Raw genomic sequence first — 27,850 nt, forward strand, 5'->3', positions numbered from 1 at the left:
GTGATCATTTTCTGATTTTCATTCTTTTCCTCTCTCCTTTAACAAAGCCCAAATTTAAGTTGCCCACAGCTGGCATGGATAGCCTATTTCCATTGGAGGCGCCAACCAGTCGTGAGCAATGCCAGTGCTGAGGAAGATCAAAGTGGTGGCACTCCTAGGGCACGGGTCACCAGAGGAACAGACTGCTCACACTACAATGAGATGTGTGGGAATACACTTGTGTGTGAGAGTGTGTGTGTTCATTCTCTTTGATTTTGATACAAGCAGTTAACACTGTTCCCTGGTGAATTTCATTTAGATCAAAAGAGTCTAGCCCAAACAAAACATCTGCTACAAAATACCAAAGTAATTTTCCTTTCCCTCCTCTCAAGCTGGACATCCTTGCAGGTCCGCATACCCCACACCCAGCTAGTCACATCTGCACTCTTTGTATTATTCCTGATTATTATGTTTAAATAGCATACTATGATTAATTTTTGGCCTTTCTACAGGTAGTACAGTCAAAGAGAGACAGGAAACAATTGACAACACTGATCCTTGACCATCGCATGAGTGCCATGCTTTTAAGACTGTCAAACAAAATGTAGTTCAGCATTTAAAACCTCTCTCAAGACACATGATTTTCCATTTTTCTGCTCTGCATATCACATTTTTGCAAGCAAAAACACTCTCTGTGTGAACAGTGCATTTGAGTATACTTATTAGCAGATTTTCTTACACAGTAATGGTCTTGGTTTGTTGTTTTGGACCTTTGCTCACCTCTGAAGCCATTTTATTTATTAAGTATTTCTTTTCACAAACAGGATCCAATGCCATGTCCTGTATGTTTTTATGTTACGTTTCAGTCCACTGATGGCCATAATGTTCCAGTATATGCATTCCCTGGAAATCAAACCCATGACCTCGGCCTTGCGTTGCCAATGGAGCTACAGGACTGCCCTAATGTTATGTTAGACTGCCCTTATGATATGAGTAGTAAACCATTTACACACTTTATAAAGTAAGACAGATGAGTTGCATGTTGTGTATAGCAGCAGGAAAATCTGACCACCCTCTCATCTCATTGTCTAGACAGAAGATTTGATCAAAGCTGTCATAATACTTGAGCTATGAGGGTGTGGCTGCCAAAACAGAGCAAAAGAGAGAAATTAAGCTATGGGATATAAAAAGGAAGGACAAAAAAGAGGAGAGTCGAAAAATAAGAGACCATGCATGACAGAATCTGAGATAGGAGATGACAATATAGTTGCACTCCCATATGTTAGTCATTCGGTATAATGAGTTGTGCTTACAAAATGCTTATGTAGAGTGTCAGGTTCTATTTCAGTGCTCTTTTAACTGTTAAATGATTAAATCTGTGTTGCTCGGTATATCAGCATATTAAAATTCTGTCTGATCTGTTGATCTAACAATGCTGTTTTCTCAGACTAGCCTAGAAAGGCACACCCACCCTCTTTTCTTTTCATGCCAACCTTCTACATAAGTCTGCTCCAACATAGTGTTGCTATGGAAATAAGGCATCCCTTGCTAAATAGAGCCTAGGGCTTGTCATGAAAGAAGTTAGTTATGCAAAACTAACCATTCTAGATATGCAATAACATGAGGCACTCGTTGCAACATAAGGTGCAGCCAATATTGCAAGCTATCCATGTGTTTGATTCTGTAATCTCACTAAATTATTCAGTAGTTCTGTTACTGTATATAATATTAGGCCTATGCAGTGTTTATGATCAAGCTGACTGAATGATGTAGCCTGGGGTAAGAGAATGAAATTGGAAAATGTAACATCTGGTTTAAAGTCAAATAATGGCTGTTCGATTTTGATTGCTCATAATTACTGACCCTGTATCATTAAATCCTCCTAATTATTTCTTTTCTTTTTTTTAAGGAACGTCTAAGGTATGACTAGATTTTTGAGAAGGGAGTTAGTCGCCTGTGGCTCTTGGCTCCTTTCACTCTTTTCAGCACAAGATGAACGATTCTGCTTCAATGGTAGTATGATCTTCCATGGCTGGCTCTTTTTGATTGGAATTCTTGTCTTGTCCTTTAATACAAACATTAGTGCTCATAACTCAATACTAAAAGCTCAGACCCTATGCATCTATTAATATGAAAATTAGATATCAGATAATTTTTTTTTATTATTTTGAAATACATTCTTTTCACATTGGTTTATGGATTTATGGAACTTAATGTTGCCATCTGTTTCACTGTGTTATTGATATGCCTATTAAATCTGATGAATTTTGTTTGTGGTACCAATAGAAAATATAATAGTTTCCATAAACTGACTCACTATGAGTGCATTAACTTTACAAATACAATTAGTTTACAATTAGCATTTAATGAGACTTGATGATGGAAGCTTAATTCGTAATTTGTCAGCTTTATAATTCTCTCTAGTCTTCATGACCCCTCATTGGATCAACATTAGTAACCTCATCTGTCACAACTTAATCTAGTCTGGGCAGTTTGTCAAGTATGCACAGCCAAATTAATCTCTGTGAGAGAATAATCTGTCATCTTTTTTATAGTGCTGGTCAATTTGTGTGCGTATTTGGTCACGGATACTGTGACTGGCACCCATTAGTTCCTGCTGGATTAGTTGCATACTTGAAATTAACTGCATAATTGAGCTAACTACAACCGAATATTATGTTAGTTTCCACTGAGAAAAAAAAAAGTAAATTACAATGAACAAACAAGACGAGCACCACAACAATAGGCCTATGACTGTAATTTTCAAAGGCTATATTCATCTGTATGCATACAGCCATGGACAAAGGTGAACATTAGGAAATATCTGACCTCTGGACGGCACGATCGACTAATCAGAATCAAGTATTCCATGACACCATAATGATATGCAACCAATCCTAAAAAATCATTTTGCATAATTTGTAAATATACTAACACAGCACAGGTGCAAAATCATCCTAAAGATCAGGTAAGCCATTTTGTGATGTGATGTGTAATTTAATACAGGGACACCTAGACAGAGAAATGCTGCATATCTTTGCAATGGCAATTACTGTATGCGTACATTAATAAACCCTGGAATGGCAGGAAGTCAGATAAGGTCTACTGTCTCAGTCCAAGGTCAGTAATGAAAGCTGCTCTTCCCATTATTTTTGTCTTATTTCTTGAATGAGTGCCAGATGTCACAAGAGATATGCTCTGAAATTGGTTCAGTAAAGCACATTTTTATATTGATATGATCCAGGTTTTGATCCTTGTTTTTACAGTTGGTGAGTACGGAGCCTCTTGAAGGGAAGTATTTTGAGATGGGAGGAAAAAATATTCAATGCTTTCACGTTTGCTCTCAAAACTTTTATGCCCCCTTAAAAACATAGTTATCAAAGTTCTAAACCCTGCTTTTAACTACGGGTAAAGGTAGGGTTGACACTTGTAATTTAGAAGCAGGTTTAGCACCGCTTTTACCCGGAGTTATGAAACCCTGCTCTGGAGTAGGGCTAGCACCACTTTTGCATTGTTAACCCTGCATTGCGTTGCCAAACTTGTGCAGTGTGAAACGATGAGGTGTTAGAATGTTATGACAAGATGCTTAGCAACCAGTTCAGTGCTAACTCCATCCCTTATGTAGATCACAGTGATGATTACCTACAAAAACCACTTAACCAACAATATTGGCTGCAGGGCAGATTTGTGCTAAAGTAGTTTTGAAAAAATGTTTGACACAATCGTTTCAGCATTTGAGGGGAAAATGTCAAATGGTGATGGAAAACAGGTGAACTGGAGTGAAGAAGAAACCGTTTTGTTCATACCTTTATAGTCCACTGCAAAGTCCATTCAGGAAAAAACTCAATAGTGACTCAGCAGTGTATAATATGAGATGCGCAATTCTAGAGCCATTATGTAAACAGGTCCCGTGCCATATTCGTCAAATCAGTGACAGACAGCGCAAATATTCAAGAATGCTCACTCATGGTTTAGGAATGTACAGTGTGAAACGTCAGTTTATGAATACCCAGGATTAATTGTTAACCCCAGGTAAATTATGAGCAGTGTGAAACCTCAGGGTTTAGAATAACCCAGGGTTATCAGGTCTGAAAAGCCCTATAGTGGTGTTGACACAAGTTTCAATCGGTTTTAGAGTAGAACTCAGAAAGCTACAGTGTTGAAAATCTTTCCAAGTCCAATGATCAACCAATACTTATAAGTGAATAAAAAATATAGTCAGATTATGGAGAGAGTGACTTTGTATAGAAGCACGATTTCATGACCATGTTAGCTGCGATCCTTTCTTCTCTGAAATTCTATTTAAATGCAAGTACTTCTCTCACACATTAATCAACCCGTGTTTAGTAACTGGAAAAAGGATTTCAAAATGGATTGAATATATCTTTTGTTTGCCTATGCCTCTTCTGAATGGATTGACACTCCTGTCTATATTCCCCGTCCCAGGAGAGATTGATCGGGCAGTCTGGATAATAGAGTTCTAAAATGAAAGGCTTTATTTCACTCTTCCTGCCAAAGGCATTTCTCAGGCTGGCAGGGCATCAGCTGTACTTTACAGCCACTGGCTATTTCAGTGGCAGTATTGTTACACAACCTTAACCAGAGATACGCCTGCGCCCTTTATTTCAGGGAATATGAAGCCTAAGTAAGGCACCAGGCACAGCACCATTTCTAGAAGCTACATTTTTGTCGTATTTGTCAGACTTTGTATTTCATATCTGCAATATCCCTCAACAAATCTCTATGAACATTTTGATCCAGTAACGTCTAAAGAGCTGATCTCTGTGCTAAATTTAGATTCTTTGTTTTTAGGGAACAGTGAGATCTGAATGCTTTAATTTCACAGGCACTATTTTTGGCAATGGATGCAGATAGTTTGCTTTTGGCTGGACCTCAGTAAAGGACTGTTAAGTCCAAAGTTATTTACTAGGCCTCTCACTGTCACACTGTCAGATCTTACATTAACTCTGCTAAGATCAAATCTACTCCTGGCAAGAACAACTTTTGATACTTTTGCATTCTAAAGAACATTCAGAAAGATTATGAAAAATGTCTATTTAAAAAAAAAAGAAAGAAAATAAAAGCTGTATATCAACAGCTATGTTTTGTATCCTAAACAGTTTATGTACTTTATCTGTTGAAATCTAGGACAACATCTACATTCCTTGTATTCAAATAACTTTTCATTCCCATACTTTCCAACTTCAGTAGTTCACATTAAAATAATAGTACAGATATTTGAGTATAGTTAGTATAGTCATTTCCACCCAGATGCATTATGCAGTCATTTTTCTATGTATATAATATATCACAGAAATCATTTTGCAGTCATTGTGCAGCCCTGTCTACAAGAGCAATGTGCAACCTTTAACAGTGACTGTCGGTAATTGTCGTAATAGTGGTTATTGGGGGGTAAATGTATTCTCTGTGCAGAGGCATGGCAGTGATGAAGTATTCCTCTCCTCCCAGCTGGCTTGGCAGCATAGTTAACACCTGGATGATCAAACTCTTAACTGGGTCATCTCCACAGGGAGCAGAACAAGTGGCCACTTACCTCATTACAGCTCCCTCTCATTATTAAGCCTTCAAGTCCGTCTCTCTTTTTGCACTCCACAACACTCGCAAATAAGTGTTATGTTTTGGTATGTCACTTTATTTTCCTTGAAAATAAAGATAAATATATTTGACAGTCAGAGGCAGGTTGTAAAATAAAGGGGAAAAGATAAATAAGTTGTAAGAATGCTGAAATCAGCCTCATAACAAACTACTTGAATGTTAGGTAAGGCATACCCAAAGTAAATTGTATGCTGTTTTTGAACCATTTAGAGTTAAACCATTTTATATGCATGGTTTTGGTCTCTTTTGAAAGGTCACACTCTGAGGTTTGTTCCTAAACAGAACAAACCTCAGAATCACTGTAAGTCTTACTAGTATTGAGTAATAGAACTTTGAACACACCGAAAAAGGGAAAGAAAAAAAACAAACCTTCCGCCTACATTTTTTTTTAAACAGATGCCTGCAGATGACTATAGCTGGAAGCTATTAGCTATCTTAAAATGGTTTACATCATTCGAATCACAAGAATCTCAGCTTTCCAAAGATATGTGACATGTTTAGTTTTTTTTTTTTTTTTTTTTGAGTTGTTGTATGTCACGAAGTTAACCCTCAAAAACATGCAGTGTACCGCGGGCTGAACAGTGGAATGTTAACAGGTTAAAATGTATTTTATATATTAGCTAGTTGCCATGGTAACGCTTCTCATTGTCATTTAGTATAACTTGATGTACTAAAATAACTGTAACTAAAAATTAAATAAAATTAATAAAAACTATATAGAGATAATAAAAAATATATAAAAACACACACACAAAAAAAAAACAAATTCAAAATATTATATTAAAAATCTCAATGATAAATAACATTGGAAAATACATTTGTTGGTTCAGAAGAAGAACGTCTACTTAGAAGTGCAAAGAAAATGCCAATATTTGAAGACCCATTCATAAAATCTAATTCTGGATTATGCAGTCACAACACATGTTTGGGTTTGTAATTATTTGTTCTGAATCTTAGATGAATAAGCATTTCACAACCTTCAAATACAATTTACAAACTCAACATTTTTTAAATCTGTGATTATATCAAATTAAACAAATGCCCACTGAAATGCTGGTGTGATGGTCTGTATATTGTGTTTTATGCAAACTGCGGTGGTGAAAAATATTAAATCTTCATACTCTTTATACTATTGTATACTATTGAGCTACTGTACCTCAAACCAGAGTTAACTTTTAAAACTTGAGTTCTGGAGGTGGATCAAAGGCTCACAGAGATGAGGAGCGATGTGGAGCTTTTCTTTGTCCTCTCTCTTTCTCTCTCTCAGCCTCTCCTTCTCTCAGGGGCTTTTGACAGTGATGATAAATAATGGAATTAATTTGTAGCCTAGGGCTACACAGAACACAGAATCTGTGAAATCAAAACTCCCAGATCAAAAGATTAAAATGTGGAAACTAGTCATGGAAAACACACAAACATTAATAACAGTGAGCATATGTCTGTCCATGCTTCTTTATATGCGATTATTGCAATCAGCCTGTGTAGCTTCAACTATATTGTTGATTTACACTGTGCATTTTAATACCCTATCCATTAAGACTGCAAATATGTGATTGGCTAAGCCAATCGTATGCTTCAGCAGACAATTCCATTATCTTAGATTCCATGAAAAACACTTCCTCCCTCCTTTCAGTTCTGAACTCCGTAACTATGCAAAGCCACCCTTGTGGCCATTCTGTGTACAGCAACAGGAAGCAATCTTTATCTTGATCATTTGTATGTTACATACACTCTCAGAAAAAAAGAAAAGAAAAAAAAAAGCTGTCACTGGGATGGGACCTTTGAAAAAAAGTACTCCTCTGTACCTTATTTACCCCTAAAGTGTGCATATTAGTACCTTAAAAGTACCTTAAGTGTACATATTAGTACACAAGTGGTACATTTTAGTACTTTTTGAAAAGGTACCACCCCAGTGACAGCTTTTGTACCTTTATGAGAGTGTATTATAAACTTCTGACTTTCTTAAAAAAATAAAAAAAAACCTTGTTACGTGAACAGTATCAATTTGATATATGAAATAATAGTCAGAAAGTTATTTATTTATTTAAGGTTTATTGAACCTTTAGAAAAAAAACAATACATTTTTTAAGCATTTGCATATGTGTTTTTTGTTGAGTCATATTTGATACATCAGGCTTTTATGGCTCATATGTAGCTTATACTCGAGGAATAAAAAAACACCTCAAGTTTATTCAAAGGCCCAAACTGAGAAAAAATAAATAAATAAAAAAATCAAATTTGGTGCAGTTGCTGATATTTATATGATCAAAATTTTCAAAAGGTAAAATTAAATTCTGCTAACTTGTAGTGTAAATCAATGAGATCTTTATAACAGTATACCAGACTACTTATAATACATAAATGTCAGTTGGCACTCTATATCTCCCAATAATATGTCTTAGTAACATATTTAATTATATTTAGATATTTAACTGCTTTTTTATGATTAAAGCTCTGCCACCTTTTGGGGGGTAAAGCATATAATGCAATGCAACACTGGTGATTGAGAGATATACAAATCAGCATTTCTCAAAAGCCTGATGTATCATATTTGAATCATAATGTATTTAAAAAAAAAAAAAAGATGTATGGATAATCAATTAAACTCCCTATATTTGAAAATTGTCTCAGGTTACTTATGTAACCATGGTTCCCTGAGTAGGGAACGAGACACTGCGTCCTCTAGGGGTCGCTATGGGGGGACGCCTCGTCGTGACCCGTGTCTGAAGCATACATTGAAAAAACACCAACTCATTGGCCGGCGACAGCCATGACGTCACTACCGGTGCGACTATAGTATAAATAGGCGACGGGAGCTACACATCATTCACTTCTTCGTCTGAAGCTTGCGTCCGCAGCATGGCAAGAAACCTAGAGGACGCAGTGTCTCGTTCCCTACTCAGGGAACCATGGTTGCATAAGTAACCTGAGACGTTTTCAACTGTAATAATATTACTGATTTTGCTGTATTTTTAGGACGCAGTTCGAAGTTCCCATGAAAGGGAAACCTTCCTTTTGTCCTCCATACTAAATATTTGTAGCAGCTTTCTTTTCTTAAAAACTGGAATAGTGTGTGGGAAAATCACAGCTCTTTTCCTTAAACAGGTGGTCAAAGTCGATACTCTCGGTGATACTGCCACTCAGAGGACATTAGCAAAACTGTGCTTTGTTCATTTATTGATCGCAGGGCGTTGCTGGAATGCTCACAAGATTTAACGAACTTGAATGGGGTCTTTTAAAGGTTGTTATTGATCATTGAACACCTCTAGATCTAATATCCACATTCTTGCAATAGGGCTTTATGTTTACATTGAATGAACTGTTGCTGTGTATGTGTGTATGACTGAGGGTGTGCATGCTGACGCGTGAATAACCTAAAGTTAACCTCCATTTTTGAAAACATCATGTTTTGAGGTGTAAGGAGAATATGAATCAGATTTCCTGAAGTGACACTGTGTTTTGTGTGTGTAGGTGTGTGCTCTGACATTTCAAACAGAGCTGAGGGGTGTGTGTGTGTGTGTGATGTGGGAGGCTGTGTTACTTTTTTCCTCACCCACACCATCATCTACACAGCCAAACCATGTCTGGGTAACCATTGTGGAATCCCTGTTGCATAGCAACACATCTCCAGCACATTCCAGACAAGTGTTACTTCTGTTTTGCAGCCAGCCTTATTCATGTCTCTTCTCGGTATCGCTCTTTCCTTCACCTTGAGCATGATGAAATGTTAAGCACTTTAAAAACAAAAAATTAACCTTGGTTCACCACAAAGTTCATTATGTTAATCACATATATTAAATGGTATTTAAGGCACATGTTTGCACTTGTTTTCTCACAAGTGTGGTAAATTAACTTGTTGTGAATAACAGTGTATATTTATCTCATTTTTCCTAGTTATACTGACTGAAGCTGATTTATATCTAGATAGGCATGTGTTATCGTATGGAGAATGTCAATCAGTGTGAGAGAGCCAGAGAGGCCTCATCAGATACAGTGATGATGAAGATGAGTAGTGAAATATTTGAAACAATCAGCAGAAGTGTAGTTGTCACACATGACCTCTGGTGTTCACATTAACATTTGTCTGCAAATCTGTTTCTGTTTGAATCTGTTTGACAGTAAATTACCATATTTACTGTATTAAAAAGTATTTTTTAGTTAGTTAGTTTTCATTAATTTAATTAGTTTTCATTAATTTAAGTTAAGTGTTAGTTATTTTAGTAGTTAAACTAAATTACTGGTAGCTAGCTCAATTTATTTATTTATTTATTTTTATTATTTGCTGTTGCATCTTTAAGAAACTTTGCATATGGAATGAATGACAGAACTGAATGCTATATCCAGCTCTGTTTGCAAACGGTCTGTGGGTTTGCTGTTAGATTCAATATAGTTTTTAACTCCCCCCTTAATTCCTTAAATAACAGCCTTTTTGCAAAGTTTGCATTACACTGTGACACAATCCAAGCTACACAAACTGTTGGGATCAAAATGAAATGATCAGATGCCATTCTTCATTTTACGTCACATTTGTTTTTGTATGTCACCATAACTGAGTGAGTGAGCCAATTTTCTGATCAAATAGGCATCACTGACGTGTAGATGTGGACAGTCGTGTTGATGCATTCATCTGTCTGAGATCAAAAAGTTGTGGAGGTTCAGATGTTTTTAGCAGCTTTCAATAAAAGATCATTTTGTACAGAGACAGGGGTGTGAAGGAGTTTTGAAATTTAAAGTATTGTTTAAAAGTAAACTAATATTCAAAAGTTTGGAGTCAGTAATGTTACGTCCCAGTCTTTGATTTTCTAAGAAATTAATACATTTTTTTTCAGCAAGGATGCATTAAATTCATCAAATGTGACAGTAAAAGCTTTTACATTAATACAAAAAATATATATATATTTGAAATAAATGTTGTTGTTTTTTCTTTCTATTTATCAAAGAAAAATGTTATCATGATTTCTATTAAAATATTAAATAATAACTGTTTTCACCATTGATAATAATAAGAACAGTTATTTGAGCAGAAAATGTATAAGTGCTGAAGATGCTGAAAAATCAGTTTTATCATCACAGAAATAGATTGCATTTTAAAACATATTCAGATAGAAAACTGATATTTTAAATTGTAATAATATTTAACAATGTTATGTTTTTACTGTTTTTTTTTTTTATTAAATAATTGCAGCCTTTGTAAACATAAGAGTCTAAAAATTCTAACCAACCCCAACTTTTGAATGGCAGTGTTCATCAATCACTTTCATCTCAAAGAAAATTTGATTCCTCATAACAACAATTTTAATATTTTGAATAATATAAATACTGTTTTGTGTCGCATTGCATTCTGTTTTGCTCAAAAGAACTTGAAAGAAAGGTTGTATTCAACAATTTTTCCTTAGTTCTGCACAAACCGTGACATTTTTGTTTCTAATGAGTTCATTGATTTTCAGTTTTAGTTCTGTCAATATGAAGCAGTGGAGCAGGTAGCAGACAAGGTTTGTGCTTGTGTGAATGAGTAGCCTTCTGGATATGGATACATACACACACATCACGTCCAAGTTATTGACCTGGAATGCTTGAATGTTACATTCTATTATTTTATTTCCACTTGAGACTCTCATCATTATTGCAGTAGTGAGAGTTATATCTTGTTTTTCTGTGAATGTACAGAAGTAAAGTAGTTTGTCTTTGGTCCTTTGGGTTGGATTTTCCTGCCGGTGGAATTTATGTAGGACAGATAAATATCCTTTCATTAACGATCTCTATGGATATATGAAAAGGAAATTATTTAATTAAACTTTTTTTTTTAAAGGAGGGGGAAACAATAGCCTATACAGGAGAGTGTAAGGTCATTATTTTGCACAGCTGCACGCCCCTCCCCAAACATAAGGTTTCTAATGGTCTGAAGGAGCATATGGGTAAAGTGCTCAACGTTAAACTGTAGCTCTTGCTGAGAGCAAGGATTTGGGTTACAGGATCATGATTGTTCAAATGGCAAGAGAACCATTTATTTTGTCTAGGGGCACAGCCTCTTCACAGCATGCTAAAAGTGCAGCACAAACAAATTGGCCAAATTAAAATGGCAAGCCATGCAGAAAATCCCATAATGTCCAGAGAGGTGAGCCCACAGCTGCCTGAAAATGTAGAAGTGGGCTATAATAAGCTGTGGAGATTGTGAGAGAAAAATACAGTTTCATTTGAACTAACTTCACCAGCAGGTGTAAGAGTATATTGATTCACACGGTTCATCACAAATTACTAGCAATTGAAACTAACGAATAAGCTATTTTGTCTTCTTCTCAAACCTTATAAACAGTAACTTAAACAACACTCGCACTCTTTTTGCTACTGTTGAGAGACTGTGAGCAGACGTGTGAATGTAGGCCAACTAAACCTTGATTTCAACTGAATTTTATTATGCCAAAGACATGTAGGGTATAGCCTATTTAACATGCATATGTAATAGGCCTACTCCAAGCCAAGGTTACCATGTTATAACCAATACATAGCCAAAAATTCATGATGGCAATTTCTATTACTTTTGTGTAGTATTGGGTGAAGGGTACTAGTGCCATCTTGTGTAGGCTACATCATGATAGTATAACTCTACCATTTTAATAATTGTGGTTTAAGGATCTTAAAGAATGTTTTATTAAATACCTTAAGTTTAAGTAAAGCATACCTTAACATTTTGTTATTAAAAATGTTATAAAACGTTATTATTTTCATTCTTTTTAAGGATTTCTAAGCGGAACCCATGTTGCTCGGAAACACGGAACAGTTTTTGTGTGACATCAAAATGGCTGCGCACTAGAAAGTGGTCAAATCGTTTTAATAATATACGAAGGGTCATGCTGTCTCCGTTTGTACAGAAACAACAACTATAATTTGTCACCAAAATTAAAGGTATTTTGTACAGCTGTCAAATGGCTTTGTTCAGTGATGTCTGCCGTAGTGTTCGCACGCTGTTGGGTCAATGTCAGAGATCTACGGCCGCAGCGGCGTGGACTCACTGTCAATCATGTAAGTAACATAACGTTAACTAGACCCTTCAACTATATCCATTTACTCTCTGCTGCATGTTTGTGTGTTGAATTAATATGGAACAGAAAGATTTTATAGCAGTTGATTAGTAGATACACAATCTGCTCTCTAAAAATGAGTATGGCGGCGTTGTTGTGGTTGTTGTTTTTTTGTTTTTTCAAATCATTTTGGACCTAAAGTAAATAAAATAACAACAAACGAAGACAGCTGATTTTGTGTAAACCTAAAGACAGATGGGGATTTTTGATTCATCCCAGTAACTCGAATCTCGAGTCCGTTCACCAAAAAGATTCGTTAGCGATACTGAACTGAGACTATTTCAGCAGTTTACTTTATTATATTTTGGCATAATAGAACTTCCCTCCGCAAATTCACCTCAGAAAAATGTATCTATCATATAATTGAAAACTTTCTTATTTTTCTCCATTTTATCAACTGGATGACATAAACAATTCGTTCAGTTAAAAGATGGAAATTTGACCTTTTGTGCAAGTGAGTTTCAGTGGTCATTTTTTATCATTTCCTTGATTGACAGAAATTATTAAGAATTTAATATAAATCATTTATTATAATTAATCATTTTATTTATTTGGCATTGAACAGCTCTTTCACAACTTTTTTTTTTTTCTCTCCACAAATTTGAAATTTGAGCAAATACAACAGCATGGCATGGTTGAAATCTCTCGATTTAATTCAAACAAAATGATTATGATGTGTCTCTTCCCACCAGCTCGGAAGTCTAGTCAGACAGCACCTGAGCCAGAACCAGTGATTAGTGATAATGAAGCCATCAATAAAACATTTGTTAACCGAAACCCAAGAAACTTGGAACAGATGGCCCTTGCAGTGAAGGATCGGGGCTGGGCTACAGTGTGGCCCTCTAAACAATATTATCAAAGGTTTGTATGCATTCCGAGGACTAGAACTAGATGTGAATAATAAAACATCTACAAAGTTTTGCAGAGCACAGCTGTAATAACAGCATCTTAAAAGCCTTTTCCAGATACAAACACAAATGTACATTGTACATGAATATTGAACTGATGCTATTTTGTTCTATACCGTTCCTTCCTCAGGGTGGTGTTCAGGCGCACACAGCAACACATCACAGCTGAGGTGTACCCAAGTGACTCAATAGATCCAGTGCTGTCCTGCTCCACGAAGGAGTGGGCTTTGAAGCGTGAGCTGGGCTCCACACGGTCTGTAGCAGCTTGCCGTGCTGTAGGAGAGGTGCTTGCTCAGCGGTGTTGTGAGGCAGGGATCACGCGGATTGTTTATCGAGAGGTACCGTGGAAGTTTCGCTCGGAGTCGGTGAGTTTTTTTATTTTTTCATTCTTTAAGTATTGTACATTAATTGCCAGTTAATGATGTAAATGTATAGACTAATTTGTGTACTTTTTCCCCCCTCTGCAGAATCAGACATTCTGGACGGCTATGAAAGAGGGTGGCGTCATGCTTAGTGAACAAAGGCGAAAATTCATTTAAGTTGCAGCATCAATTTTTTTATTATTATTACTGTTCTGAAATGTGGCTTTTGTCTGTAAATATAAATATTCTCACATTCAAACTGTGTATTCATTGAGTCGATTTACATAGGGGTCCTCAACACGGGATATAAATCTTTGGGTTGACAGTGAATTGATTCAGTGGTTTTCAGTTTGATTCAAAATAGCTGTTTGTAATTATAAGGTTCTAAAATGCTTTTCCTGATGCATTTCAGGCAATAAAAATGACAAAACACTTCAGACCGTTGCAAATGACACCACTGTGCAAACAGTTGGGGTCAGTAAGATTTTTTTTTCTTTAATATTTTTTTCAGCAGGGTGCTTTAAATTGATCAAAATTGAGAGTAAATAAAAATTTACTCAATTAGTAATAGGACAAAAAAAAAGCTTTTTATTCATCAATGAATCCTGTGGTTTCCACAAAAACATTAAGCAGCAGGGCTGTTTTCACAATTGATAAATGTTTCTTGAGAACCAAAGTAGCATATTAGAATGATTTCTGAAGGATCATGTGACACTGAAAATTTAGCTTTGCATCACAGGAATAAATTGTTTTAAATTTTTGAAAATAGAAATGTTATTTTAAATTGTAATAATACTACACAATACAGTTTTTACTTTTTCTTATCAAATAAATGCAGCCTTGGTGAGCTGCAGACTCATTAAAAAAAATATTTGAACAGTAGTATATGTTATTAGTGGCCCTGCTTTGGTGCTTTATTAAAATACATATTTTAAAATATGGTTACAACAAATTGTGTACAACAAATTAACAAAAAAGTTAATTATTGATGATTTTTAATCAGTCCCCACACCTAGATTATTGCTTAGCTACAATTTATGACCTGTTTATCTGGCCAAATGACAAGTATTGCTCTATACAGCTTAGTTGCTATAGTTTGAATTTTAGTAAAGACATTTCCAGTAATATATGTAAAGAACTAGTATATACATGAATGTGAATTTTCACACTTTTACAGGAGCGTTATTAACAATAGGAATATCTTACAACAATGAAACACTCAAAGTGATACAAAAACGATCAATGAGAGAGTTTCCGTTAGATATTTCTCAAGCCACCTTGATAAATTCATTTTAATTTTTATAGCACAGACAACATTGTATATCAAATTGAAAAGATGCATGTTCAGATCAGTCATAAATAGAAAAAGCAACATCAACCGTGTCTTGATATTTAATGCCACCTGATACCAACAATGGAAATTCTAGTTACATCAGAATAAAATGTAACACCGTTTTTGAAGTTGATAAGGCATGGCACATTATATACTAGGTGAGAAAAATCAGCACTTTGAAGGCTGTAGGTCATCATCTATCGCTAACACACATAATTTAAAACATTCTCATGTGGAAAAGAACTGCAAAACCAGTGGCGCCTCAATACTAGGAACATTCCACAACATAACTTTGGTTTCACAACATTGGCACTTTGTGCAATGACAGTACACTTTTCAACATGTTTTACAGCAGATTGTATATACTTTATACATACAGGACTCATGCGTCACAAAGACAGGCTTACATACAGTACAAACAGCATGCATACAGTCTGATACTTGAGACCTCATGCAAAGACACAAATCAACCACCCCTATAGCTAAAGACACATGTAATATGTAGGAGTTAGCGGTGTTAGTTTTAACTGCACGAATATTAAAACCAACAAATGTAGTTATTTTGGTCCACCTCTATCCACTAAAGGCACTGAACCATCATGCAGAATGATTGAAACATCAGAGAAGGTTAAATAACTGGCACATTATTTTAGGAAAATACTATTCTCAGGTTGTTTCCTGCATACTGTACAGGTTAAAAACAAATATTAAACAACAGCTGCTTAATTTAAAAAGACATGAAAATAGCTCCAAGTGTTAAAAACATATGATAAAGCATGAGTAGCTACATCACTGTCTAGAAACTACACTACCATTCAAAAGTTTGGAGTCAGTAAGATTTTGTTTTTGAATGCTCCCCAAGGCTGCATTTATCTGATATAAAAACACAGTAAAACAGTAATATTGTGAGTAATATTTTTGCATATAATAACTGTTTTTTATTTATATATTAAAAAGTAATTTACTTCTGTAATGCCAAAGCAAAATTTTCAGCAGCCATTGAACCAGTCTTTAATGTCACATGATCCTTTAGAAATTGTAATATGCGGATTTGGTGCTCAAAAACATTTCTTATTATCATCAATGTCGAAAACAGCTGTGCTAACATTTTTATGGTAACTGTGATACATTTTCTTATAGAAAAAAACCAGCACTTAATTAAAACAGAAACTTTTTTTAATGTAATAAATGTCACTTTCGATCAATTTAGTGCATCCTTGTTGAATAAAAAGCACAGATTTCTTACTGACCCCAAAGTTTTGAATGGTAGTGTACATGAAATAAAAAGTTTAAATCCTTGATTGCTTCCTCTACACTTTTTCACTCCACAGAGGCAGCATAAAGCTTCACATTCATGGAGAAGAAACAGCTATAAAGTAGATTATTGCATAGGACTCCTAAAATGTGTGAATCACACTCTTGTTCATTTTTTAAAAACAAAGCTATAGAGAGAAATAGTTCATGTTTCTGTATAATGACATGACAGATAACAGCCATAGAGAAATACTCCACTCGCACTCTAATACCATATTAAAATCTGTGAAGTAAACTGAATTTTATGGCTCAGTATGAAGGTGCAAATGATACAGAGATTTCAAAAGGCACAATGTGACATTTTGAATGATAATTCTCTGAGGAAAACGGTTCCTTTAACAATACTCACTTGACAAGGGGTGGCTGAAAGAAACCGGCCATTATAGATTTTTTTCAACAATCCACCTAAAACTGACCAGTTTATGAGTTTTGGGCTAGATGGACAAGTGAGGGAAAAATTTGTGAGACATCCATTGATATGCAACCATGTGCTTTCATGTGTTGAATATTGAATATAGTAAAATGACCTAAATGAGCCTTAATACAGCATCTATATGAATATATGAATATATTGTGCAATGACTTGTCAAAGAACTTGAAATGATACAATCAGGAGGATAAGACTTGTGCAAGAGTTTCCTTTATATTAACATCACTATTTGTGTTCTTTTTCCTCACCTTTCTACGTTTTTATTCCTCTCTCTCCATATTTCTTACCACGGCCCTTTTTTTAAAGTGCTTCAGATACCAGCTTCATCCTGGCTGGTGTTCTGTGACTGCCTGCTGCTTGGTTCAGGAGAAACATCAACATGCACTCTCTGATGAGCCAAGCCTCTTCTTCCATGACTCCGCCTTCGTTGCGCAGGAGAAAGTCTCTGACTGACAGTGATCTAAACAATAGGAGTTCTTCAGTTAATGCTTGTTTTTATGTGCTTTGATTTTTTTTCCCCCAAATATCTTTATTAATCAGTTTCGCTTTTGAACAAAGACTTTCTTTTCCTCACCTCTTTATCGATCCCTCTGTCCTCATCGTCAAGCTGAATAGACTGCATTAGAGAGAACAAATCCATCCTGCCACTTCTGCTGGGGCTAGACGACACCTAGGATAAAGTGTTGCAAACATTAAAAAAAAAAATTACTTCATTTCAGTGCACCCAAACCACTATTTAAAGGGGTCATATGATGCGATTTAATTTTTTCCTTTCTCTTTGGAGTGTTACAAGCTCTTGGTGCATAAAGAAGATCTGTAAAGTTGCAAAGACTAAAGTTTCAAATCCAAAGAGATATTCTTTATAAAAGTTAAGAGTCAACCACGCCTACCTAAAATGGCTCATTATAACACGCCCCCACATGTCTACATCCCCTGCATCCTGAAAAACAGAAATTCAGCTAATTTTCAAAAATGACCTAATATTACCAAATTTGATTATGCAGAGTTAAAAAAAATCTATAAAAACTTTCCATCATGTACAGTTTTTAAATCACAAAAGATCGCTCTCTCTCTTTATAGATACAAACAAAACATCTGGGGTCACGTTAGCATTTTCTTCTGCCACTGGCCATAATTTATAACCGTGAAATCAGGATTAGGCATAAAATAATTCATACCTTCAGAATAATTCATACATATGGAAATCAGATAAGAACTGAACAAATAGTTGGCTCAGAAAAAGATAGGAATCATGACCTTGTGGCAGTTTTTCTGGTGATTAAGGGATAATTCAAGACCTCTTCACCTTACAAATGGGTGTCAAAAGCAAAAATGCAATGAAATGCACGATATACTGTGAGAAAGTGTGATGTGCTAGAGAACAACATGCACTATTTTTGGAATCAGCACCCCAGAAGTACTAAGAAACAAGTATTCGATTTTATTCAGCAAATATGATGCAGGATTGTGCAATAGTAAAGAACCACATTAACATCTGGAAGGCCTTTACAATGGTTAAATGTAATGAATTTAAATTGTTGGCCTCTGAGTGCTCTAACCTTATCACTTTCTTGTACAGTAATAAGTGGGTTGGATGTAGCTGTATCTGCCCCAAACGTGTCGGGAACACTCTCATCCAACTGCTCACCAAAGACCTGAGAATGACAGAGGCATAGAAATAAACATATACATTTTAGTAAAACCAATTTGGAAATTAAAAAGATACTGATTCAATTCAATTAATCAAAATTGAATGTTATATGAAATTTTCTTACATCTCTTTCCTCCTCCTCATTACTGCTTTCCTCTTCTGGGCTCTCTGAGTCTTCCTCTTCTTCCTCTTTCTGTTCATGTTCACTCCCTGCAGCTGCTTCATTGTGGACAGATGGCTGACGGACTTCTGGCTTGGACTTCCTCCTCCAGAGGGCACTGTGGCGCTGTTTACTGCATGGCACAATGCAATGTTTGGAATGAATTTCAGTACTTATTACTGAAAAGTGTACACTTTTCAGTAATAAGTACTGAAATTCATTCCAAACATTGCATTGTGCCATGCAGTAAACAGCTATAGAGATATAAAAAATATATATACCTAATTCTGTGAGTGGTTTCAATTTATCAGTTTGTTTTTATAAAAATTTTAAAAAAAAAGGCTATTTAGCCTTTTCTGTCCAATTTTGTGTAAAAATGTCTTGATATCCCAACTAAATGAGTCAAGAAAGAGACTGCAGCTGACATTAATTCCAATACATTTTGACAAATCTGTCTTCTGCACACAATATGCTGCATAAAGCCTCGGCAAATACCAATTTGTGTCTGTATTTTATACATATATCAAAAGTCTATAATTTAAATATATAGTAAACAGTTTATGCTGCAGCTGATTAATCAGAATATAGTATTTCAGAAAGCTGTGTAATACATACACTACCATTCAATGAAATTCAGTAGTTAGGAGTCAGTGAGATTTCTTTTGAAAGAAATTAATACTTTTGATTAATTCAGTGCGACCTTGCTGAATAAGTCACAGTGAAAACATTTATAATGTTTATAAATCAGTTTATAATGATTTATTATTTACTTTAAATAAATGCTGTTTATTGCTGCTTTTGAACTTTCTAAAAAATGTATCCTGATGAAAAAAAAATTATTTCTCCCCCAAAATATTAATCGTCAGTTTTCAACATCAATAATAAGAAATGTCTCGAGCAGCAAATAGCATACAAGAATGATTTCTAAAGGATCATGTGGCAATAAAGACTGTAGTAATGACTGCTAAAAAGCTTTGCCATCACAGAAGTAAATTACATTTCAAAATATATTAAAACAGCTCTTTTAAATTGTAATAATATTTCACAATATTACTGTTTTTTTTTTACTGTATTTTTGATTAAATAAATGCAGCCTTGGTGAGCATAAGAGGCTTCTTTCAAGATCCCAAACTTACATAGCTGTGACTGTTTGAGATGAGTTTGTGTATCTGCACTATTCAGTCAACACATGATTGAACAACAATAAACCAGACTTGACTTGTTTGTACCTGAACATCTATGGAGATACTACACAAGTGGGAAAAGTATTCCTGTGTGAATGCTTGTTTGTTCAAGTATGATGACCGATCTCGGTACAGCACCATTATGAGAGTGCAAGTCACCTGGCATTGAGGATGCCGCTGTATGTATGCAGCTGTTTGAGGAAACCTTCATTGGGCTGCACTATAGGCCGTCTTTCTCTCACGTGGTTGAGGGCTTGGTCTAATGTCCAGCCCTGCTGCTTCATCAGGTAAGCAATTACTGTGGAGGCAGAGCGAGAGACGCCCATCTTACAATGGACCAGTATGGCCTGTCCACTCTTCCTGTATTATCATCAGTACAAAACAATGACATAATATATTAGAATGAGACAGAGCACAAAGACATACGCTAATATATTTCACAGGGGGTTAGGTATTCTATACTGCATGTGTGCCTTAATATAAACCAATGCATTTAACAGTCAGGGTAGGCAGACTGCAAGCACAAAAACTAAATGCATGTCATCCATAAACCAAAATGAGGAAGAGGAGTGTGTGTGTGTTGAGCACCTTGCTTCACTGATGAACATGTATGTGTTGTTCCAGTGTGAGAGTAGGTCGGTCGCCTCCACATCGTAAACTCGGATATTCATATAGGTGAAAGATTCTGGAAAGAAGTTGTCAATCTCCATGGTAACATTCAGGATGTAGCCCACACTACCAAAAACAAAAATCATAAAAATAATTGTTCTTTCTATTCATCTGCTGCAGAAAATGTTAATTTAAAAGGATAACTCAATTATGTCAATTATTTAAAATATATTAATTTGATCATTAATTAAAAATAATAAAGTATTAAATTATCTTAAATTATTTTAATCCTAATTAATCCTGCATACTTGTTCTTCTGTAGTTCTTCAAAGTTGGCAGCATTCCATTCGGAACCCTTTGGGGGAAAAGAGGACAAATAAATGACTGTGTATTTTCCCACAGTATAGCAGACAAGGCAGAAGACAAATGTCAACAGTCACCAAGTAAAGGTAGTCCAAGATTCTGGAAGGTTTGTCCATCTGTGCCATTGTGACCATCATCTCATTGTCAATATACTCCTTGTAGTCTTTCATGTCTATGCCTATTTTGGACTCCAGGGCTGTTCGCACCTACAAACACACAGAAAGAGTGACTGTAGCTCAACTGTATGGTGCTAGAAACTCCAAGATCATGGGTTTGGGATACAAATCACATTAAATGGCAAGTCACATGAAATACAATGCTTACAAACATCAAATCAAGCTTCTCACTAAACGACTTCCTGAATGCTGCTCATGTTCATACCACAAAGACTCTGTGGATAAGACAACAAGCCCAGGCACATTAACCTTAAGTAAGTTCTAGAAGAAGAGAGTCTTAAAAAGGTGTGTCTTCAGGCTTGCGCTACCGCTCAAATGACTGGGGTCAGTAAGTTTTGTTTGAAAGAAATGAATAGTTTTATTCAGCAGGGACACATTACATTTATCAAAGTGACAGTTAAGACATTTATAATAACAATAATAAAAAAGATTTCTATTTCAAAAGATGCTGTTCTTTAGAATTTGCTAGAATGCTGAAAAAATGTATCTTGAGCACCAAATCAGCACATCAGAATGATTTCTGAAGGATCATGTGACACTGAAGTAATGGCCACTGAAAATTAAGCTTTGCCAGGAATAAAATTATATTTTAAAATATATTAAAACAGAATGCAGTTATTTAAAATGGTAACAATATCACAATTTCACAATATTAATATTTTACTGTATTTTCTAAATAAATACAGCCATGGTGACCATAAGATAATTCTTTCAAAAATGATAAAAAAATAAAATAAATCTTACCAACCCCATAAGTTTTGAGCTGTAGAGTACTTTGAATAACCTTAAAGGGGCCATAATTAAATAAATCCAGTCCACACAGACAGAAAATAAGATGCAAAAACATGCAAATTGTGAAATGTTTTGCAACCTGTCGCAATGCAATACTGGCTTTGCAAAGTGCCTGTTATGGAAGGATGGACACCAAACCCACAACCGTAAAAAATAAAAAAAAATAAAAAAAGTTGCATACATATGCAAAAAGTTAACCAATCATAACATACTGTAAAAAAACAAACCAAAAAAAAAAACAGGTGTTTTACCTGTATTTTGGATTGCATTGTAAAGTCTGTAATGTCCGTAAAATAAACGTACAATTTTTACAGTTCAGATGTAAACATGAAATTGTGTTTTCAACCATTTGACTTCTGTTATATGACCTATTTACACCCAAAAAAATATAGTGGAACTTGATTTTATCCATCAGGAACTGATTGGATCATAAAAAGTGGTCTATAGGTGACTAGAGAGGAGAGCTTGGTGACGTTGTGGGACATTGTTTGAAAAGCAGAGTAAAGCCTTACTCTCTTTCATTTTACCTGCTTAGAGGTAATGTTTTCCAAGTCCTCAGTCCTCATGATATCTCGTAGCTGGGCTTTGATCTCCCTCTCCACTGACTCCCGATTCGACGACGATCGCCCTCCAGTGTCCTTCCTGACTGACTCCAGGCCAGTCATGGCCGCCCATTCATTAAGGCAGTGCTGGTCGGATTCCACGTTCTCTCTGTAATTCTGTGCCCACTCCAGTCCGCAGCCAGGTATGACAGCCCCACGTACGGCCCGTTCACAGCAGCCATGCAGCGCCTGCAACACTGACCTTGAGCAAAGTAAGAGTGACAAGAGAGTGCTGTGAACAAGCAATCAACAAACCACAAACACATTTACAAGTTACAGAGCTAATTTAGAAGCTTTATGCAGAGGACTAACAGGGTACATGTGATGACTGACTAAGGACCAGAAGAAAGAAAGTTATAGGCAATATCAGAATAATAAAACAAATAGCATTATAACTGTGTGCAGTTAAGTGTGTGCTGGCTGCAAGACCAAAGTCACACTGTATGTCGTTGATGGTTGAGGAAACTAGTTGTTTCCTCAGCATTTCCTGCTTTAAAACTTACCACATTGTCTGAATGGACACAGGCTTAAAGATCCGTGTCACTTCTGTAGATGTCACACTGAAACCTCTGTAAAAGAACAAGTGCAACAAACTGTCAGAAAAGCAGAAATCTGGGGCTGAGGCTTTAACAGTGTACTAAGATAAATTATAAAGTGGAAGGTTTTCCATTCAAACCGAGCACAGTTCTATTTTATTTTAAATATTTACATTTTTTAATTTTATATCAAGTTCAGTTATATTTAGTTCAGTGTTGACTGTTTCCTAATTTACTAAAGAAGCAAAGACTTTGTACTTGAGCTCCCTTCAATTTAAAATCTCAAACCACATTAAAAGCTTATGTGAAATTTGACTTTAATGACAAGATAATGATATCAAGATTGCTCTTTCATAGTACTAAAATTAAACACACACTTTTGCGTTTTTTGCTTTCCCTGCTATTATTATCATATATTTGCACTTTATTCATTGATTTCTGGTCAGAATGAATCAGTTTTATGTTCTTACCCATCTCCATCTAGGTAAACCTGTGTGTCACTCCATATTGGCAAGACAAGTCCAATAGTGCACTCATCACTGAGGAAGAGTTTTTTTTTTTTAAAAAAGAGAGAGAGAGAAAATGAGTGAAAGACATTTCTTGACAGGCTGAAATATAATGACATTTTATTTAAAAATCTGCTAAATGTTTCAAGAAATTCACCCAAAATAAAATAAAAAAGACATCAAATTTATATTTTTTCATATGTGCAAAATATATTTAGAAAAATGTCTCCGCATTTTTTGTCCATATACACAAACTCAACAGTTACCAACATTATTCAAAATAACTTTTTATGCTTCACATTCCATTTCCAAAAGAGTAGAATGTTAAAAATAGTCTCCTTGATTCAGTTGTGTGTTGTGAACAGATGTTATCAAAAATGCAACAGTATTTAGGCTGTAAGACAATAGATATACAAACATTTAACAGGTATGTCACACATACAATTGAATATTTCGGAAATTTATCTCTAATGAAATAAAAGCTGCTTATGATGACTTAATCATTTAGTTTATAAAGATGTGCTACCTGTTTAAGCCTGGGAAGTCTATGCCAAGAAGTAGACTCTCCTGTTTTTTGATTAGTGTGCCAACTATAAGCAAATACCTCACTCTGTCTGGCCTCACCGACTCCAAACGCACAGCCTGAGAGAGGGAGAAAGAGAAATTCAGGTCCATTGCTAATGAATCAGACACAGAAGTCTGAGCTGGATTCATTAGGATAATTTAAAATTACTGAGCAATTAAAATGAGATCTTTTCCATTATTATAATTCAAGCACAGCACCCATGCATGCTGAATTTAATACAAATTTAAATTGTATTGTGTGTAACTGTATTCTTAAAGACAAAGCAAAGCTATTGTCATTTCTGCATTTCTGCATAGCAGAAGATGGAACAAACTAAAGTGTCTCCAGAAACCACATTGCAGAACATGTGATGTTACATATGCAAAACATTGCCTCCAATATACACAGGCAGCAAGTACAAACACTTCCATAAATCTCACACGGACAATAAATAGTGCAAATGCATGAGGTATTTTCACACCTATTATTTTTCCAGTCATTTGTGATTACAACATTTATTTAGTAGAGGCTTTGTTTAATTTGGAGTTTACCATGACCATGGCGACCCTGAGCATAGAGAGGCAGTGTAGTTAAACAAGAGTGGGTTGAGGAAATCCTAACCAATTTGACTGTGTCCTCCGGTCGTAGTAACGAAATCATTGCATGCAAATGTCTGCGTTGAGTGTCAGAGGCTCGGCCTCCTTGCCTAGGACCTAGCAGAGAGGGTACGGTTTCTTCATGTAATCCCTCCCTCTCTCCCTCTTCCACCAGGAGCACTGCCCCCTTAACCAGGGCGAAACTTTCTCTGGGGTGCAGAAATAAAAAAATAATCAGTTACGCATTTCTGGAGGAAACACTATATACACTAAAATACACACACATGATTAAAACTGTATCACAATCACTCACCTTTTCTGAAGTCTTCCTCTTCTTGGAATAGGCTCATCCTTGAAAATAAAATTAAGCGGATTACAATTTATTGAATTAGAAGTTACAGGACATTATAACCCTAAGATCTGCCCAGAGAATGGTGATGTTAAAAATGGGTGGTGGGTGAATTGATTATGTGATGCACTTAATTGCAAACAGACGCCGGTAGATTCTGCTTGACTCCTCTGGATCATCTGACTCAGTAAGTGCTATTTGCCAAAACGGTTGAATAAAAACTTGCACCTGGGAAGGGCTTTTTAGCCTTTTTTCTCACCCATAACTCACTCTGAGATGAGTGACTGGGTAAAAAAAAATAAAAAATTTAAACGAAACCTGTAAACACAATGACTAGGCGTTTGGACAAAATTGCCAACTGTAATGCAGTGACAGTATGATAAGACACTGAGGAAGCTCATACTAAAGACGATAAACAGAGAGAAACAAATAGAGTGAGAGAGGAAGACAGAGAGAAGGACACCAAAGAGGCTGTTATCAGTGCTTCTATGGAATGAAAGAGGAGACAGTAACATTACCTGTTATGTGACTGACGTGTCCAGACAGAGAGAAGAAGAAAAAGAAGAGAGGGGGTGGAGAGGAGGGGCAATGAGGTTTTAGGTTAAAGCTCCGGTGAGACTTTACTCAAAATAGTCTGAACATAGTGTTTTATAGAAGTAGATACACAGTATGCATGGGTTATGGGTGAAAAGGGAATCTTGTGTTATATAATAAATACAAAGCCTACCAAACAAACAATAAAGACATGACAACTTGACATTGTCCAATACCGCTCAAGAACAGCAATAAAAGTTATCAGGTATTTTGGCTCTTTAGCAGAATCCTCACATAATTCTGGGGCTTTTTTTTTTGGAACAGCATGAAATTAATTCTCATATTCAGATTCACAGCAAATTTGGAAAGCATTTGGAGCACTAGCATATTATGCTTAAACTTGTGTACAGAAAAAGGTGTAGAGTAACTGGACACACATGGAGGGAGTGGGAGTAGGGTGAAAGAATGTGTGGAGAACTGCAACTGACACAAAAAGTGCAGATTTTCTTCTGTAGCATTTTAGAAATGCACATTTTCATTAGGCAAAATAAAACTCACCGGTGTTGTGCAAATAGACTGCGTTCTGTGCAAGGTCAGCAAAGCCATTCCACAGCCCGTTATCCTGCTTTAACACCAGCAGATGAGTCTGAGCAGCTCAACAGAATGCTTGCAAGTTTACTGGGTTGAGTAGGACAAAAAAAAAAAAAAACACAAACTGATGAATGGTACTACATCCGTAATTGCAATACTAAATCAAGATGTTTATAGTGCAACTAGACCGAATTATTTCAGAGCAGTCTCAGAATCTGTTAATAACATCCACATACATTTCGCCACCTATATGGTCCTTTCCAAAAATAGGGTACAAAACAGGCCCTGAAACTAGTTTTAAAAAATTAAGTAATTTTAATTTTAAAAGTAAGAGAAAGGAGATTATTAACCTTCAGAGAGTGTTTATCATCAACCTCAGGAGGTCAAATAAAATTTTATAAGAGCAGTTTTATTTTCCATTCATTTTCTACAGGGTTTCACTGTAGAAAGAAACTTATATTTAACACTTCAACTTCTGTACAAATTCTGAAAATAAAATAATTTACTAAATTTTATTTTCTTGCAACAAAATGTAGAACACAAAATGTGGGAGTCAGCTAAATATGTTAATAATTAAAAACAGTTTTTGATAATTAATACTAATTTTAATTTAAAAATCAACTCAATTTCAAAAGTCATTGCAACTGACTGTCAAAATTATGACACTGTAGTATGATTTTAATTTTTTAGATTATTTCAGATCTAAGGTCAAAAGGTCAAGGCATCTGAAGTGGGACCAAAATCTCAATTTGAATAATAATATTTTTTTAAAAATTGAATAGTGTATCAAGTATCTAAAACGTGTCAAAACAAAAGAACCTAATTTAATTTGTGCTTTTAATGTCTTAAAAGTCAAGGAACGCCAGTGTATTGTATTAGTGTAACGTGCTATTAATTCACAACACAAATCACGTAACGTAACGGATAACCGAAATTAAACAACCAAATGGTTCTGCGGTTTAAGATGGAGAGAGACATGAGAGAGAAATACCGTGTATTTCTTCATCATATCCATGACACACAATAATAAAACGCGTAACCGATCCCACATACTCTGAAATGTCATCAGTTATCAAAATATGTGCTCGACGTGTTGAATATGTGGATGAGGCTGTAGGTAACGCGGCTGTGCGTGTCATGTTGATACGGTCTACAATTTCGCAGCTCAAGCATTTGCGGTTTTACAAGACAAACTTGGAATCTATGCATGTTAGATCTTTCAGTTTCATAGTTGCCTGGAAAAACGTCGCGATAAAGTATGCCACATACCTAATATCCTGCTATTATGTCTGTAGGCTGATGCTATATGCTTATGTAGCTCCAACACAGCTGTTTTGACCAACAGACTCGAGCATTGTCATTTCCAGTTCCTTAAGAAAGGCAAAGGAGGGCGGACTAAACATGGAGAGTTCGCTTACCTGATGCGCTGAAACGTTGCGAAATTAAAAGGATTCCCTCCTAACTGAATCTACCTCGAGAAATCGTGTTAGTTCTTTTGGTCCTATGATCACAACTTTTGCATTGGTCCAAAATCCATTTAAAGGGGAAGGCAGCCTACTATATTATGAAACCAGGAAGACTTATTCTCGGCCGAGAAAAGTAAATGTGCCCTTAA

At 35.6% G+C, this 27,850-nt stretch overlaps 2 protein-coding genes across 3 annotated transcripts; one reads left to right on the forward strand and one right to left on the reverse strand.

Annotated features, from left to right (window-relative positions):
* The first annotated feature begins 12,371 nt into the window (after positions 1-12,371).
* On the forward strand, positions 12,372-14,230 carry LOC107723818 (39S ribosomal protein L18, mitochondrial-like). Its single transcript, XM_016532522.1, has 4 exons — positions 12,372-12,615; positions 13,367-13,535; positions 13,713-13,947; positions 14,050-14,230. The coding sequence occupies exons 1-4, from the start codon at positions 12,519-12,521 to the stop codon at positions 14,119-14,121; spliced, it is 573 nt and encodes a 190-aa protein (XP_016388008.1). The 5' UTR covers positions 12,372-12,518; the 3' UTR covers positions 14,122-14,230.
* A 2,282-nt stretch (positions 14,231-16,512) lies between these two features.
* LOC107723817 (protein phosphatase Slingshot homolog 3-like) lies at positions 16,513-27,770 on the reverse strand. 2 transcript variants are annotated; one of them, XM_016532520.1, is made up of 16 exons: positions 27,654-27,770; positions 26,203-26,322; positions 25,075-25,112; positions 24,787-24,970; positions 24,127-24,242; positions 23,565-23,633; positions 23,062-23,127; positions 22,484-22,760; positions 21,066-21,194; positions 20,934-20,980; positions 20,605-20,751; positions 20,176-20,376; positions 18,797-18,965; positions 18,581-18,676; positions 17,596-17,691; positions 16,513-17,481 (listed from the first exon to the last, which is right to left on the reverse strand). In XM_016532520.1, the coding sequence occupies exons 2-16, from the start codon at positions 26,248-26,250 to the stop codon at positions 17,332-17,334; spliced, it is 1,833 nt and encodes a 610-aa protein (XP_016388006.1). In that variant the 5' UTR covers positions 26,251-26,322; positions 27,654-27,770; the 3' UTR covers positions 16,513-17,331. The 2 variants fall into 2 exon arrangements, with proteins under 2 accessions (XP_016388006.1, XP_016388005.1); XM_016532519.1 differs by having other exon boundaries at positions 27,505-27,770.
* Positions 27,771-27,850: the final 80 nt, after the last annotated feature.

Source organism: Sinocyclocheilus rhinocerous, unplaced genomic scaffold (assembly GCF_001515625.1).
Source record: "Sinocyclocheilus rhinocerous isolate Xijiao unplaced genomic scaffold, SAMN03320098_v1.1 scaffold1085, whole genome shotgun sequence".
In the NCBI taxonomy this organism is placed as follows: Eukaryota; Metazoa; Chordata; class Actinopteri; order Cypriniformes; family Cyprinidae; genus Sinocyclocheilus; species Sinocyclocheilus rhinocerous.